General features: G+C 41.2%; 1 protein-coding gene across 1 annotated transcript in view; it reads left to right on the top strand.

Annotated features, from left to right (window-relative positions):
* Positions 1-16,847, top strand: part of NELL2 (neural EGFL like 2) — a 1,025,546-nt gene that overhangs the window by 179,206 nt on the left and 829,493 nt on the right. Inside the window, exon 3 of the mRNA XM_086919530.1 lies at positions 15,490-15,640. Within this exon, the coding sequence (XP_086775656.1) occupies positions 15,490-15,640 (151 nt within the window). The remainder of the gene's footprint in view (positions 1-15,489; positions 15,641-16,847) is intronic.

Below are 16,847 nucleotides of genomic sequence, written 5' to 3'. Positions count from 1 at the left end.
CCATTGTTAGAAATACAAAATGCGACCGCCATGGTGGTGGTCAGATCCTAATTAGCAGAGCGGGACCGCCGCACGTATGGCGGACTGTCCCAGCACTGCTAGGATGGCGGGTGGACTAAAGTCCGCCTGCCATCCTAATGGGCCCCCAAATGTGGGAATACTCTGTCCCCCTTTGAGAAAGGAAGTTAATATAGCCTTCAGTTGAAGTAACATTACAATCATTCCCAAGCTGGTAAATGGTCAAATAGAAGTTTTGGAATGGACACAAAGGTGCATATTTTTGGGAGTTGTTACAGTGCTTAATTTGTAAAATATTAAATGCAAGGGCCCAAGGCACTTCTTAAGATTCCACTCTAGCTGGTACTACCAACAACCCTGCCACTGCTGCCAAATGCCAGTACCAGCATTACCAATGTGATAGATTTATCAGTTGTAAATAAACACTGCACTGATTAATTTGGCAGAAAAATAGATACTCAGCACCTCCATGTGGTGCAATCTCATGATATGTTCAGGTGTTTAGAAATACGTGATGGAGCTGAGCACCAGAAAACTCTGGCACAAATTAAGCACTTCTAACCCCACCTTGGAATGCCCGTCCACTTCCCACCCTTTAAGTGAGATTTACACTTATGTTATGTTGTGTTTTGTTACGTGGATGTATATGGCACAGCCTATCATCTGTGGGGGTATCCTGGTGCTGGAGCAGGAGTGTAAAAAAATAAATATGTGTCCTTGTGTAACATAACTGGTGCTCATGTAATGCTCCAATACCTTTGAGTCAAATTCACTCTATATACATCTGAAAAACAAAAAATTTAAGCCCAGCGGTGTCACCTAGTTTAATAGCCAGCACTTCAGCTTCTTGTAGAAGTTGAGAAGTGGTGTTCCAGTTCTAATGTGCTGAGGAAATTCGTTCCAGTTTTTGACAGTGATAAAGGAGAGGGCGCAGCCACTTTTCTTGCTTCCGCAGATGCCGGGGATTAGTGAGAGGGAGAGAGAGGTGGTGCTTAGCTGTCTGTTCAGTCATCGAGGTAAGTTGGACCTGTGTTGTGGAGGGCTTATAGGCATGGATGAGCAGCTTAAATTTGCAGCGGTTCTGGATGGGTAGCCAGTGTAGTTAAGTGAGGGTGGGAGTGATCGGGGCGCTTCTGGAGATGTCTAGGATGAGTCTGATGGAAGTGGTTTGGATGGTCTAAAGTATTTGCATGAGTTGGTTGGAGATGCCAATGTAGAGTGCATTGCCATAGTCAAGTCTTCTAGGTATGAGGGCCTGGGTGACCATGCGTCATGTATGCTCAGGGAGCCTTTGAAAATATTGCAAAGCATTCCAAGTATGGGGCAGCAGGATGCAATCACAGTGTTGACCTGTTTGTTCATCGTGAGTTTGTCATCAAGGATCATGCTTAGGCTTCTGGTGTGGTCTGTGAAGGTGGGACCCAGGTCGGGTAGCCACAAGGGGGAGTCGCAGGGAAAGCTCTTATATCCAAAGTTCAGGATTTCAGTTTTGTCTATGTTGAGTTTGAGGCAGTTCTCTCGTGTCCAGTTGGCTATTTGGACAGGCAAGCTGTGAAGTTGGACCTGGTGGTAGAGGTGTGTCGGTGAGGGGGAGGATGAGCTGTTTGTCATCAGTGTAGGAGACAATGTTGATGCCATGGGTTCTTATGATGCAGGCGAGGGGTGCCATGTATATTTTGAATAGGAATGTGATGAAGGAGGAGCCCTGTGGGACTCATCACATGAGCTTATTGTGTTCGGAGGTGAAAGTGGAGAGTCTGATTTGTGTACTGTTTGAGAGGAAAGAGGCAATCTAGCTCAGTGTGGGCCCTGTGATTCCTGTGTCCTGGGGTCTGACGACGAGGGTACCATAGGACACGGTGTCAAATGCCTCTGAGAAGTTGAGCAGGATGAGAGCGGTAGTTTCTTCTCTGTCCATGATCAAATGGATGTCATCAGTTGCTAAAAGGATGGTGATTTCCATGCTGTGGTTGCTGCACAACACTGACAGGGTGGAATCCGGGAAGGGGTGCTGCTCAAGATCGGTGAAGAGCTGCTTGTTGATTTCTTTCTCCAAGACTTTGGCCGGGAAGGGCAGGAGTGAGATGTGCCTGTGGCTGCTGAGGTCTTTTGGGCTGGTCAAGGGTTTCTCCTGTAGAGCTGTGACCCCCTGTTTCCAGCTGTCCGGTAGCTTCCCCTTAGGATGGAGGAGTTGAAAATGGTTGTGAGGTTGCCGCTGATCAATGTGCTGGCCAGGTTGTACAGGTGGTGTGGACAACGGTCTGCGGAGGTCTATGCACCTGTGGTGGAAAATTCATTTACACCTGTCAGGGATGTTATAGTGAATTCATGCCTTGCTTTAATAGAGGTATTTTCGGTCATAAACATACATTTATAGCTGAAAATACTTTTGTGAATAAGGTCCAAAACAACAAAAAATATATCCTTGTTGTTTTACATCTATATTTGGCCAAAGATTTTCAAACTGCAATTCTGGAAATTGTCAGGAGTACTCCGGTGAAGGTGTAATAATTGTACATTCCCTGGAGTAGTACTGGAAAATATTTGCCAAGTCCCACTTATGAGCATGTAAAAGTATTTTCTCATTAGGCAAATATTTTTCATCATTTAGAAAACCCTATAATTACCCCTTATTAATGTTGTGGTGTTTCATTTCCATTCTGACCCTTGAGCTAGCTTTACTCTTCTGCTTGATAAGGATACATCACTGATAGTCTGTAAGAGTTGACAGAGAAAAAGTTTGTAAATACCTAAAAAATTCTCAAGTTTGTTAGTGCTCACAGGCCAGGGCATCCATTTCTTCATCTGAAATCCCCACCTCATGCCGAGGAGTTTTGATTTACTAACACGTTATGATGCACCATACTGCCATACTGGGTAATATCACATGTGGGTAAATAGATATACCAGCATTAATTAACTATATAGGAGCAATTTTAATGGTTTTGTATGAGTGAAATGTCCAGCTAACTATAACACCCCTAAAACTTATAGTTTTTGGAGTGAACTTCTAGGTTTTTTAAAAGCTAATTCCTAACTATATAAGGCCTGAAACCTATGGTTTTTTCAGTGAATATATATATATATATATATATATGTATATATATATATTTATATATATATATATATATACCAATAACATACAATCTATTAAAAAAAGTAATTCTATCATAAATTTAAACATTAATCTATTCAAAAAATTATTAACTTAAATTTACCACTCAAGTCAATGCCACAGTAGGAAAAGTGTTGAATAGTGGAGGGGGAAAAATTACTATTCCCACTCAAGTGAATGCAACAATAGGGAAAGTGTTGGATGGAGGAGGAGGTTAAAATTACTATTCCCACTCCAGTGAGTGCAACAATAGGTAAAGTGTTTGATAGCGGAGGGGTAAAAATTACTATTCCCACTCCAATGAGTGCAACAGTAGGGAAAGTGTTGGATAGCGGAGGGGTGAAAATTACTATTCCCACTCCAGTCCGTGCAACAGTAGGGACATTTTTGGATTATGGTGGGATAAAATGTACTATTCCCACTCCAATAATCGTAACAATATTGAATGTGTTGCATAGCGGAGGGGTAAAAATTACTATTCCCACTCCAGTGAGTGCAACAATAGGAAAAGTGGTGGATAGTGGCGGGCTGAAACTTACTATTCCCACTCCAACTGGTGCAACAGTAGGGAAACTGTTGGATTGTGGAGGGGTAACAATTAATATTTTCACTCCCGTCAGTTCAAAAGTAAAATCAAACATAATATTACCAACAACAAAAATATTTAAAAAACAAAATAAATTAAAAAATACATACATCTTAAAAACTAAAATACAAATATATTTAATATTAACAATTTTAAAAAACATATTATACTGCGTAACTGGCGCATTTTAAATTCAAATGGACTGAACCTGGACAAACCTCTCCTTTCCTTTAAAAGAAGTCAGAACGTACGGGACCACTTGGTGCATACAAGACCTCAATCTGGCACACTGAAAGACCAACTGAGATTGTGGGATCTCCCCCCAGTCACTGGACACACCAAATGTGGATTGTGTGACGTTTGTACACTAACGGAGAACACTAAAACTGTTGATGAAGGACTGAACTAACCCTGGGAGCAGCGGAGGCTTACGAATTGCAATTCAACCAATGTAATTTATTTGATCAGATGCCCATGCGGACTTATGTATATAGGCATGACAATACGAAAGGGGAAGATCAGGATAATGGAGCACAGATTCAATATTAGGTGGCAGAAAACCATGACACTTTTTACCGCACAATACGCAGATGAGACTAACTCAGTTGATTATCTTTATGGGACTCTACTAGATAAACCACACATTCCCCCCACAATTTGAGATCCCGAAAGATTCCTATTTCAGAGGGAAAAGAAATGGATTAATAGGACTCGTAGCCATGAGATTGGCCTGAATGATGACATCCTATGGAACACACTCAGTAGATTATGAGGATGTTTCCAAAGGAAGGCCCCATCCCCCCTTTCTTACCTATTCCATTTAGGGAGGGTGGCTGGAATGACTCCCTTTCTGAACTTGCATAGGGGTAGGACTTGGAGTTCCTCATTTGGGGAAAATGCAGGCACATATTAGCATTTTCCTCCACCTCAGAGCAATATAAGTATAAAATGCCTCTAGCTCCCTGAAAGGGTAGGTCATACACCAAAATGTGAAATTGTGAACCCTAGCAATCTTTGACTTTGCACTTGGAGGGTTAGTGCTGTGACTGAATCTTTGAGGGAAAAATACATCTATTTCAGGACAAAGAGCCTAAGATTCATCATGTCTGACCATGTACAACATATTGCTATTGAAATTGCTTTAGGACCTTCATTTTACACAATCAATAATCCAAGTACCATATCTTTAATCTTACTTTCTGACAGCATTATCTATTGTGTGATACATTCCATCGGGTGGCATATCACCCTTTCCACTGAACTACGAGGACAGCTAACAAAATTGTGTAATGTTTCACTCCAGCATATTTTTTAATCATCTCTGTCACTAGTAAAACATGCTGTTTTTATTCTGGCTGTGCAAGAGACTGATTCCAATTATATATGGAGCACAACCTGGGCATTTGGCTGAGATTACACCAGGCACTGGTCCTTCAAATACTGGTGTACCCCTTGTCACAAAAGCCTATTGAGCCTGGAGAAAACACAGCACCTGTTGGTGACCTAGTTTAATATTTTATAATCCATTCAGGACAGTAGAGTATTGAGGGTAAATGGTTTGAGTTAATGTGGTATTGTGGGTGAATGTGTGACTCATGGACAAGTTAGCCGCTCCCTCCTGAATGACCTATAAAATTTAATCATGACACTCTAAGTAAGCCTGCATGCTTCAAAAATGGAAAATTCCCCAAAACACACTGGACTGGTAGGGATAGGGAAGAAAAACAAACAACAGGGTATATTATAAGTCTTGAAGAATGACGTGGAACCATAGAGCTCAAAAGAAACAGCTGAACCATTGCAAAGAAGGTTGCCAGGAGAATTATATCGGTGAGTGTTGAAGTCTTCTCGTTTTTAATCTTACCAGGGTTATCCAAAATAAAGGGATACCACAATAGTTCATGGGAATTTTATCTTTCCCTTTACGATGAAGTGAACCATCAAAGTACTCCGTCTACTGAGGTCGAGCCCACCCAGGTTTCTAAGGAGCAGGATGAGACCTGATGATGAAACATGCCACTAAAATAGACTGGGTGAGGGTCTTACTATATAACAGAAATGCATGTTATTTTATCAACATTTGATTCAGGGTTGGCCTAAGGATACATTTGTGCTGCGTAAAATAAGACTGGCTTAGCTCTATCAGGTTTGTTCTCCTACCCGCAAATGTCTCAACTTAGTTCAGAGTACCAATGCTTGGATGTGAAAGTACAGGTTGTTGTAGCCTCACACAATCTCACTCAATACATAGTTGATGTGTTGTCCGTATTTTCTGTGTTACTAACAGTCCCTAAAAAAGGGTTCAATTATACAGTGGTAATTCAAAACCAATTTTGTTCTTTATAATATCACACTAAAGTTATGCACTAAGACAAACGGTAATTTATATTTAAAAGTGTTTTATTTGGACAGTCTCATACTGTTGCTTAGCACATGCAAAATACAGATTATCATTAAAACAGCACTGATGCATGGTACTACCAACAAGAGTAATATGAATGTTTCTAAAAAAAAAGTCAAAATATAATTTGACAATCTAGCACCCTAAAGTATACTTCTATATGCTATACTATGAGAGAATGGAGTAGCTTAACTCGCCTCTATGGTTTCTTAGGATTCAGCGCACTGCATACCTGTTTACAGCAAATGAATGAAATGAAATTAAATGAAAAGGGAATTTATAGAGCGCGAAACATTAACCCCAGGGTGTCAAGGTGCTTGCTCATCAAAACAAGATTAAACTAGGTGGTTCGAAGGCACTTTAGAGACTGAACAGCCATGTCTTCAAAGCCTTCCTACAGGCCAACAGATGTGTTTCTTGTTTAACCTCATTGGAAGCGAGTTCCATAATTTGGTCTTGCTACTAGAAAAAGTCCGCCCCCCCCCCCCCAGGACTTTTTTTTTACCCTGGGAACAATCAGATCATGGGCAAAGGATGAACGAAAACGACTGACTGGAATATAGGGTAGTAGATTCCGTTTTAGGAAACCAGGCCCTATGTCATGTGTGGCCTTAAAGACAATGCATAGAGCCTTAAACTCAATTTGTCTCTTTACTTGCAGCCAATGTAGATCTTTGAGCGCCCTCAGAGGCGTAGCTAGAGCTTGTGGCGCCCAGGGCTATCCTTCAGATTGCCGCTCCCTGGGCGGGGTGCTGGGGAAAAAGGACGGCGGGCACCTGAAAGAGGTCAGAGAGACATGTAGTATTGCTGCTAATAGTTACCTTGATCACGCAAGTTACATGCACATACATGACACGGTCCAGGGCCAGACAGCCCCTGTCCCCAAAATAGTGCTGCCTCGGACGGACCGCCCCCACCTAGCTACGCCGCTGAAGGAAAAGCAGAAGGAAACCCACAACTTACATCAGTTCTAGATACCCTGTTTATGACATCTCACTCATAACATCACAGCTTGTGCAGGACCTCTGTTACTTACCTGTCCCATTCATGACATTTGATCCATGACATCACAGCTGGTGCAGGACCACTGTCCTCTGGTCATATTCAAGCCACCTACCCCATCACCCCAGAATGCCCAAATTCATGAATGCTTGCTTTTCAAATGCAGATGTTACAGTCCGCATTTAAAAATGACTTCATTACCCACTGCTCCTAAAGCAAAACTTTCCACATTTTCAAAATCACACATACAACACAATTAATCATTCGTTTGTGAATTAGTGCATACAAAATGTTACATAAGGCAAAGGAGACCAAAAGGTGTATGATTCACGCCATCCACACTGGTAGACACTTTTTTAGAGTGCTTGGTCTGGAGAATGACTAACTCAGGATTCAGAACATAACACAGTGGTTAGGGTCTACTTTAATAAGAATTTATTTCTACCCAAGCAAACGATTTTCTTAGCAACATCAGGATCGAAAGACTAGGATAAAAACATAACATTTGCAGTGGAATGTATTTCATAAGTCACTGCATCAATGAAAATGTCACATTAGCAGTGTGAATACTTAGCAGCTATGATATTAACCACCTGCGCTACCTCACACAAATGAAACCTGCCACTAGATGAAACTCCCATCTCTCTCTCCAGCAGGTAAATTACTTGACACAAGTTTACTTGACACTGTGTGTTGGCCGAAAACTGCTCAATAGATAAGGAACATTGTAGTACTTTTAACACTTCTGACTGTACTGCTACAAAACTGCGAAACAAAAATTCCATTACTGAATAGAAGAGCATTTTGAAGTGCAGGCCCATTTAAAACACTGCCCATTACTGTGCCGGTTTGTCCCTGTGTCCAAGGCCAGAGCCTGCAACCCACTCCCTCTACATATAACAGAGAAAGCACTTCTCTTCGGTGCTGTGTCCTCCTTTCCTTAACATCACCCCCAGAGTGACACACATCTTTTTCTTTTCAGAAGTGCCTTTCAAAAACAGTGTACAAACTACAGAGAAAACTTACTTGTAGTTGCCCCTATCTCCCAAGGATCAGCACGCAGCACCACAGGAGAGTTAAGAGTCAATGTTTTACTCTCACGACCTGCTCATCGTCCGAGGCCCAACCGACTCAATCAGTCAGAGTGACAAGTGCAGCAAGTCACTCCCTCATGGCCCGAGACTGGGAGTTGGTTTGGTTCCCGAACTTGCGTTGGCCTGTCGAGTCAGTCTCTGAAGGCACGCACAGCACCACGTGCGTGCGTGTTGCGCGCTAAATGACAGCACAGCTTTACAAGTCTGTCATGGGCGGGCCATGGACGATAATGTTTGCAGGGCCGTCATTGGTAGCACTTTCGCGCGCTACCAGATTGACGGCCCTGGCAGCCAAACATGAAGGTACACTTTTTTGTAGCCTCAGATGGCGCATGAAGTGCGCACACACTGGCCAATTAGACTCAGGCTGCACATGCATGCTTCCTGTCCATTCACTGGCAGGCAATGGTGACATACTGTTGAGGTACGTGCGCTGCAGGCAGCATTTGTTTGCTTTTTGCATGCAGGTGCTGTGTAGCGCTTGCACTTGAATCAGCGGCCACTATGCACTGGCCGATTGCGGCGGCCTTTGTAATTTATTTGGGGACAGTGTCAGTCAGTGTCCCCAAATAAATTATAAAGGCAGCTGCAACAGGCCAGTGCCGCGCGGCGCAGCCCTCACATTACTGCCGCCTGGGGCGGACCACCCCCACTGCCCCCCCCCCCTAGCTACGCCGCTGAGCGCCCTTGATACAGATCTGTGTCTTGGGATGTTCAACAAGACCTGAGCCGCAGCATTTTGCACTAACTGTAAGTTAGACAGGCACTTTTTCCAAAGATTGATAAAAAGCCCAATACAGTAATCTTCTCTTGATAGAACAAGTGCTGAAACCACTAGTTTGCGTAGCTCAGCTGGGATGAATGGGAGGATCTTTCTCAGAAGTTTTAGCATGTTGAAAGAAAGGGAGGTAACCTGATTAACAAATATGACTCCTAAATTCTTTGCCTTGATTATTGGGGCTGGTAACGGACCCAGCTCTAAGCTCCAAAGATCAGGGGACCAGAAATTGGTGTGGGCACCAAAAAGTAGGACCTCTGTCTTACGTGAATTAAGTTTTAAACAATTGGTAGCCATCCAGTCACCAACCCGACGAAGGCAGGTATGAAACTGTGCCATAGTGTCAGTGAGCGAGCCTGTCACTGAGACAATGATCTGCGAGTTATCAGCATAATAAATAGCTGAGAAGCCCAGGGACCTGATCAGCTTCGCCAGAGGTGCAAAATAAACATTAAAAAGGGTCAGACTCAAAGGCGATCCCTGTGGCACCCCACATGGTAATGTAAAGTTAGGTGATTTAGACTCATCTAGGGCCACAAATTGTTCCCTGCCAGACTAGAATGATTCAAATAGAGTAAGTGCTTTCCTTTTGACACTGATCTCCCTCAGAACTTCCAACAGTTTCTGATGGTTCACTGTGTCAAATGCGGCGGAGAGGGCCAGCAGCACAAGTGCTGCATTGCCACCCACATCAACTGTCTGGCTGATCAGTTCAGATGATGTAATCAGAGCCAGTTTGGTACTATGGTGTTTTCGAAATCCGAACTGGGTGTCATCAAGAAAACCATGCCTCTCAATATATTCTAATAGAATGCCATTCATGGATTTCTCCACCATCTTCACTGACAGAGGAAGTCTAGAGACTGGGCTGTAGTTGTTGGGGCCTGCCCCATCTAAATTTGACGTCTTCAAAAGGGGGAGCAATAAGCCGTAGTCATCAGTAGCTGGAAGAGAGTGTTCCCTTGAAAGAAAACCAATATCAGCTGGGCTCAGATCCTCTCCTCTCAGACTTGGCTCAGGATCAGCTCTCAGCATAGGACTGGATGCTGTGGCAGTACACCAATCTGTCGATTCCTGTCATAATCTCTGGCAGTATCTTGTGCGATAACTGGGTGAAGGACCTCTCTAATCCAATGGCCACATGGTGCACCTTTTATACTTTTGATCATTGATCTTATCTTAAATGTGGAATTTTGGAGGAATGTCTGACATAACATTTGTGCATTAATATACTAGTCTTAGATACAACATTATAAAAAAGAATGGTAAAAATACTTCAAAACAGACTATATTGTTTATGTTATCATTAGCTGACCTTGAAAGACAGATAATAAGGCACTTGACCCAGATTCAAGTCCCATTAGGTGTCATATTGATGTCATAGTTTAGATGACATTTTCACAGGTTCTTTGAAATATATCGACAGAAGTTATTCATGTCAAAGGTTGACAAGCAAATGATTAGGCAGAAAATGGATTCTTGGCCTACTCAAAATGGAGTCTGTCTTTAAAAAAAAAAAATTAAGAGTTTTATATTGAGCGAACTAGACCGGAGACATCGGGCATCAGAGAGCTTTACATGAGCACTAGTTTTCTTACAGAAGGACATATTCATTTTTGTTAGGCTCTGGGAGATTAAGTGATTTGCCCAGAAGCACAGGATGTTGAGCGTCGTTCCTCAGACTCGAACCTGGTTCCCCAGCTTCTAGGACGACCGCTCTAGCTGTAAGGCTACATCCTCTCTCCTTCAGTCCTAAGGTTCTTTACTTCATTTGTGAGTTGTCAACAAGACTTAGGAGGTAGTATCCATTATCATTTCATAATCAACTCTTCTCCTTCTTTTTTAAATATCTATCCTAGGTACACCTTATGTTATGAAAATGAAGGTAGCAGCAAGTAAGTTTACAGAAATCTCATCAAAATGATGGTTTTCTCCTTGAATCACAACTAGAATACCTACTCATCCTCCTTTGAATTATGCTTATGAAAAGTGGCAATATTGAATGGAATACTCCTGTCTCAAGCTCAATCGAAATAAAACTGAGCTGATGCTCCTGGGCAATAACCTTAGCCCAGAGCTGGGACTGTAATGTCCCAATTGCCTGGGTTCTTTTCCCTATCCTAAATCCACAATCGAAATATGGCTAGATAAATCCCTTAAATTTGACCATCAAGCAGTGAAGTTGGCAGCTACATGGTATGGCATGCTCAGATTGTTTTGCAAATTCTCCCTCTTCCACCATTTACTGCTATGAGAGTAATGGTCCAGGCCCTTGTTCTTTCCCACCTGAGCTATGGGAACTCCCTCTATCTAGGGGCCCCAAAGACCACTATGAGGAAATTGCAAATAACACAAAACTGCATGGCTCGGCTGCTGCTCAATGTTCCCAGAACCCAATCGGCCAGCCAAGCATTGAACAACTTACGGTGGCTGCATGTAGCTGAAAGAATAAAGTTTAAATCTCTGTGTATTGCTCACAAGACACTTTGGGGCAAAGGACCCCCAATTACCTGTTCCTTGATCTCCTTCTATCGCCCCATAAAAAGCTTACGCTCAGCCAGTTTATTCTTGGCCATAATACCTTGATTAAAAAGGGAAAGATATGGAGGCCATCCTTTGTCATATAGTGTTGCCAAGCTCTGGAACACCCTCCACCTTCATATGTGCTCAGTTAAACAACATTTCCCTTTTCACAAATTACTTAAAACTTGGCTCTATCAGAATTTCTCACTATAACCAAGAATCCCTATTTCATCTGTTCTTTTGTATTACACTACAAACACTGGGATGCTTTCAAGTAACAATGTGCTGAATAAATGCTTTATCATCATCGTATGAGCAGTGGAAAATGAAATTGAGAGCCAGGAGTCACCTGAGGAAAGTAAATGTAAATGTTTTTGTACTTGCATAGTGCACAGCTACCCGCAGTGGGTTTCCCGGCTCTTGTCCATGCAAAGCTGTAAGGAATTTAACTTAACGTCTCAAAAGTTGACACTTAAAGAATGATTCATAGCATTCTGTCTAAAGACCAAACAAGCACTGGAAAACTCGTTGAAAAATTACATCTGGCTAATGATAAATAAACCCGGGTCAACCTGGGACAATTTTCTTACTCCCTCTGTTGAAACACAGGAATACTGTGAAATATGGGCCGCTTCCATACCCATACCGGCGGCTGCACAACTCTTAATAAAACAGGCAAAAATAATGTCATAGGTCAACGATGCAACAAGCTTAAAAACCTTAAGCATGGAAGTTGGGCTTCGTCCACCATAAAGCCAATAATGAAGCACCAACTAATGAGGCTACGATTCGGCTTGATCTCTCTATTGGCATACAAGTATGGGCAAGGCTACAAAGAAATCTCATTCACACAGTGTCGCCCCTGTGGGGGAGAAGAAGAAACGTTACCTCAAATATTATGTATTTGCGATACAATGCTCCCTTTAAGAACTAATTGGCTTCGACCCATCTGGCGCATTTTAAACATTCAGACATGCCAGGACACCCTAATGGAATGTGTAAAGGGTGACTCAGCACAGTTGTCGGTGCACTGTATGAAATTTCTGATGGCCACAAAGGACATTTTGTCCTCCGAAAAACCATAGAACCATAAAGCTCATACAACCATTTTCAGTTTAATCCTCTTTAATGTAAATCCCCCAAAAAATGAAGCTTATGCACTTTATTCTGTATCTCAGTATTCGCGATCACAATCATTTTAATTAATTGTGCAATAAAATTCTATCCTATTCTATCAGAGTAGCATAAAACTTCAAAGCCAAATTAGAGTAGAAGAACTTCCCATGAAGGGTAGATCATAACACTCAGCCGAGTCTCAATAAATCTAGGTAAATCTGTACACAGTTGCAGTAGCAATCTGCTGAAAGCCAAATAGGAAAGTGAGGCAAAGGAGGAAACAGTAGCAGCAGTAGCCACAACCTTCAGGGGTTTGGGATGGAATGTAAAAGAGTTGCATCTACCTAGGAATACGCACTAAATATAAAAATCAAGAACATATGTGAAAAATATTCCATCAGGCTTTTTCTTTCATGGGCCAATAAGATAGCTACATTCTTTGGTAAGCAGGTTCTGGTCCTCCGTTCCCACGTAAATACATGCAGCTTGTACTATTTATCACAAGGTTAACCACAGGCAGTCATGCGTAATTAGATTCTGGAAACATTAGATTTGGTTCCCATAGGCCTTTAATCACAGAGTAACCTTCTAAATCTCAATTGTGTTGCACTGTGAGAACAATGAACTACTTACTAAAAGATAAAATCACTGTTAGGTGATGCATTCTTTTTACTACAAATCAAGCATCATTGTTTGAAAAGCACAAATGGTTCTATTCAAACATGAAACATGAAAAAGTAGAAAGTTCATGATATTTAACAAAAAAAATGTTGCTTATAAGATAATACATTTGTTAAACCAGATCATTCTGCAGTTATGACAACATTTATAAGCATGTCAATGTAAGGTCAAGCTTCTAATTCAAGTTGTGCATATTTAACCAATATTAAGTTTGCTTCTAGTTGAAGAAAACTTGCATAATGGCTTTTCTGTGGCCTACACGGGTAATTATGACTGCCTATTTCAAAACAGCACATTTCAAATGCGTCCTTTTCTGCATCACATTTTATATTTATCATTGCACATTAAGCTCCTAGATTAATTATTTTTCATACTAATTAATTAGCTTTCCCAATGTTAACGCTGTTTTTCTGACGACTATCTCACTTTATACGACTATTACTTCATATAATGTACGTTGAAGAGTGTACCACAGTATAGTTGATTGCCTTGATAGTGATGAATGAACTCAATAAAGAAAAGAAAATAAGAAAATGGAGAGCCAGTAGTCCAATGTGAGGTCACAGGCTGGGACTCTTTATTTACATTAGAAAAGGGACATTATGAAGTTAAGAAAGCATGTTTCCGAATTAATGTCCAAGTTGGCTGTTTTACACTAAGATTGATAACTTACCTGTGCTCTGGGTACAACACCTTTTTCCCCCTGGGGTGTTTTGCAGGTCCTCACAATGGAATTCGGATGACAATCATGGTTTGCTCACCATTGTCAATGAGCTGAATTGTGCCAGCACTTAACTGACCTGCACTTGTGAATACTGCTTCATTTGTTTGTGCCACTATGATATTAGCAAATATCTGCTCCTCTGCTTACCCCTAACAGTGACTATATATGTTTATTACATATGTTTATTATATTATTTTTATATATATTATTATTTGTTAATTGTGCTATACAGGTGCTCCCGATCACCAATAAATAATTTGACTTTATGTCCAGGGACTCTCCCAGACTTTTGCTAGCACACAACTAACAAAGTAAAACCTAGGGGCTGAGTACATCAAACAAAGCCAATAGGTCTGTGTTTAATATGACATCAATGCAAACACAAACACAAAGACTGATGTTCCAATGGGGTAGCACATTAATCTGCACCAGTCATCTGTGCCAGTGCTTGGTGGTGGTGGTGGTGGTATTGTTAGTGATGATATTGCGGTATTCATGGTGTTGATGATGGTTTTGGTAGTGGTGGGTATGTGCTATAGGTGTTGCGATTGATGGTAGCAATGGCGGTATTGGTATTGGTATTGATGATGGTATTGATGGTAGCGCTATTGTTGGGTTCTCTCATTGTTGATGTTTGGACTTGACATATTTGTGGTGGTATTTTGATGTTTCTATTGTTATTGGTGGTGGTATTAGTGGTGTTATTGGTAGTGGTGGTTTGGTTTAAGTTGTAGAGGTAGCATTGTGGTGGGGGTATAGGCATTGTTACTGGAGTTATTAATAGTGCCAGCTGCAGTAACAAGTGCAATATCTATACAATGTGTGTATGAAATGCAGAATTGAATCGGACTAAAAAGAGTGATGATGTAGTGTACTTTCTAGATGGAAAAAGTCCCAATGCATTCTAAAGCAAGCACTTCACATGAGGCCAAATGATACAACAGCCAATATTATGAGATGAGAGACTAATACTCCACTAGGCTGTCATAAAATGTGATTGACAATATCTCATTCTCAGTCTTCCCAAGCCTAAATGTCCCAAAAATTCAGAGTCTTTAGCAAATTGGAGATTGTGACACCATCAGGATTACTGATGGTGTGGCAATATCAGACTTATTCATTGCACAGATTTTTCCATGTGTGCAGCTCAGAACTGTGGACAAAGTGCAATATTTTACCTCTGTACCTCCATTCTAAGGTGCACAACTCTGAATGGGGAAGTAATTCAGCACCTGCTAAATTCGTCTGCTCTTGATAGTTTGTATATACTGAGTGCGGTATTAATACCTAAATACTGCAGCCCATGAAATGAGACCCTTAGAGTTTATCTTATACTACCAACTTTAAGTACTGTAGTCCCTGTTGCTCTTCAGATGTAAATGTCATTTACTTCACAATTTGTCTTGTCTTCCTTTCACACTAAAAGCACATGTCTTTTTGGTTCATTTCAGATAATTCGAGAAGTATAAAGGCAACACCTGAAACGGCCGAGTCAATATTTCAGAAGCTCCGAAATAAGCATGAATTTACTATTTTGGTGACTCTCAAACAGTCCCTGTTAAGTGCAGGTGTCCTTCTTGCGATACATCATTTAGAGCAAAGGTAAGTTTGGTCTTCTTTTTCACTATATTTTAAATTACACACTTGATTGACAAATCCAATTCTCCAAGCTCAGTGCCCTTTTTAGGCTTGCGCTGTGCTTGTGAAATCTACTGTATTTAATATAAATCTTAAAAGGGGCTTACAACCTGCCCTCTTGCTTTTCATTGGTTCCTGTGCTTGCCACTTCTGACACCAGTGGCAGCCATGTTGCGGTCAGGCGTTCAAAGTCACTGCTTGTGAATGTGAAACGGATACCTTTAGCCCAGTGGTTACTCTGCATTGCTAACATGTCACAAAAGCTACAAAAAGACAGCCATCGTGTAGAGAGGAAAAAAACATACTATTGCTCTAGCCAAGGTGCTGAAATAAAACAAATAATTTTTTCAGTTATAAAAGTATGAAACCAAAATACGTCCACTTTACAGCAAGTGAGCTGAGGTAAGTTGACACTATTATGCATAAAACAGAATTTACATAATAGTAATATAAAGTGCTTCTTTTTATTATAAACTTTACCTTGATTTGTCCCAATGTCTGTGAAAGCTCCTACATACACTGAGAGAGAAAAGTGATACCTAATTGTGAGCATTTTTATGCAGGGCTACAACACTGTGCCTCTTTTACGTCAGGTATTGAGGCTTTTCATACAGCTTAAACTAGCAATGCCAGTACTGTTCAACCTGGATAATTTATTTAATTCCTATTTTACACACATCAACACTCTTCTGTATTCCTGGTACTCTGCATTTCGCTCATCATCATGGGCGTGCTTTAACTAATAGGGTCATATTAGTGCAGACACTGCAGCTTCATGCTGTCCATCTTCCTTGTTGATGACCTCACGTATTCTCCCACAGCAAAGAAGTTGATCAACCAGAAAAAGTTGAAAAAGAGTCCTCCAAATAAACCAGGCAGGAGCGGGACAATAAGAGATCCCAACCGTTCCATAGGCAGACAGCCACAGCGAGTCAAAGGCATATAAAAGGACATAGTGGGCAACCTAGGCACATAGGGCAACCTGGGTACATGCTGGATTGATTTGCTTCCCTCAAACCTTTGTAGGAGCGGAGAAGAGAAACCGCAAAATAAACATAGGAAGAGATGAATAGCACATATGTTTTGTGTCAATACACAGTCATTTCATTGAGGCAAAAAAACATAAGAATTGGCCAGTGATTTGTTGAAACGTTTGTATACACCTTTTAAA

Source organism: Lissotriton vulgaris, chromosome 1_1 (genome assembly GCF_964263255.1).
Source record: "Lissotriton vulgaris chromosome 1_1, aLisVul1.2, whole genome shotgun sequence".
NCBI lineage: Eukaryota > Metazoa > Chordata > Amphibia > Caudata > Salamandridae > Lissotriton > Lissotriton vulgaris.
This window is presented reverse-complemented; position numbering and strand designations above follow the sequence as displayed.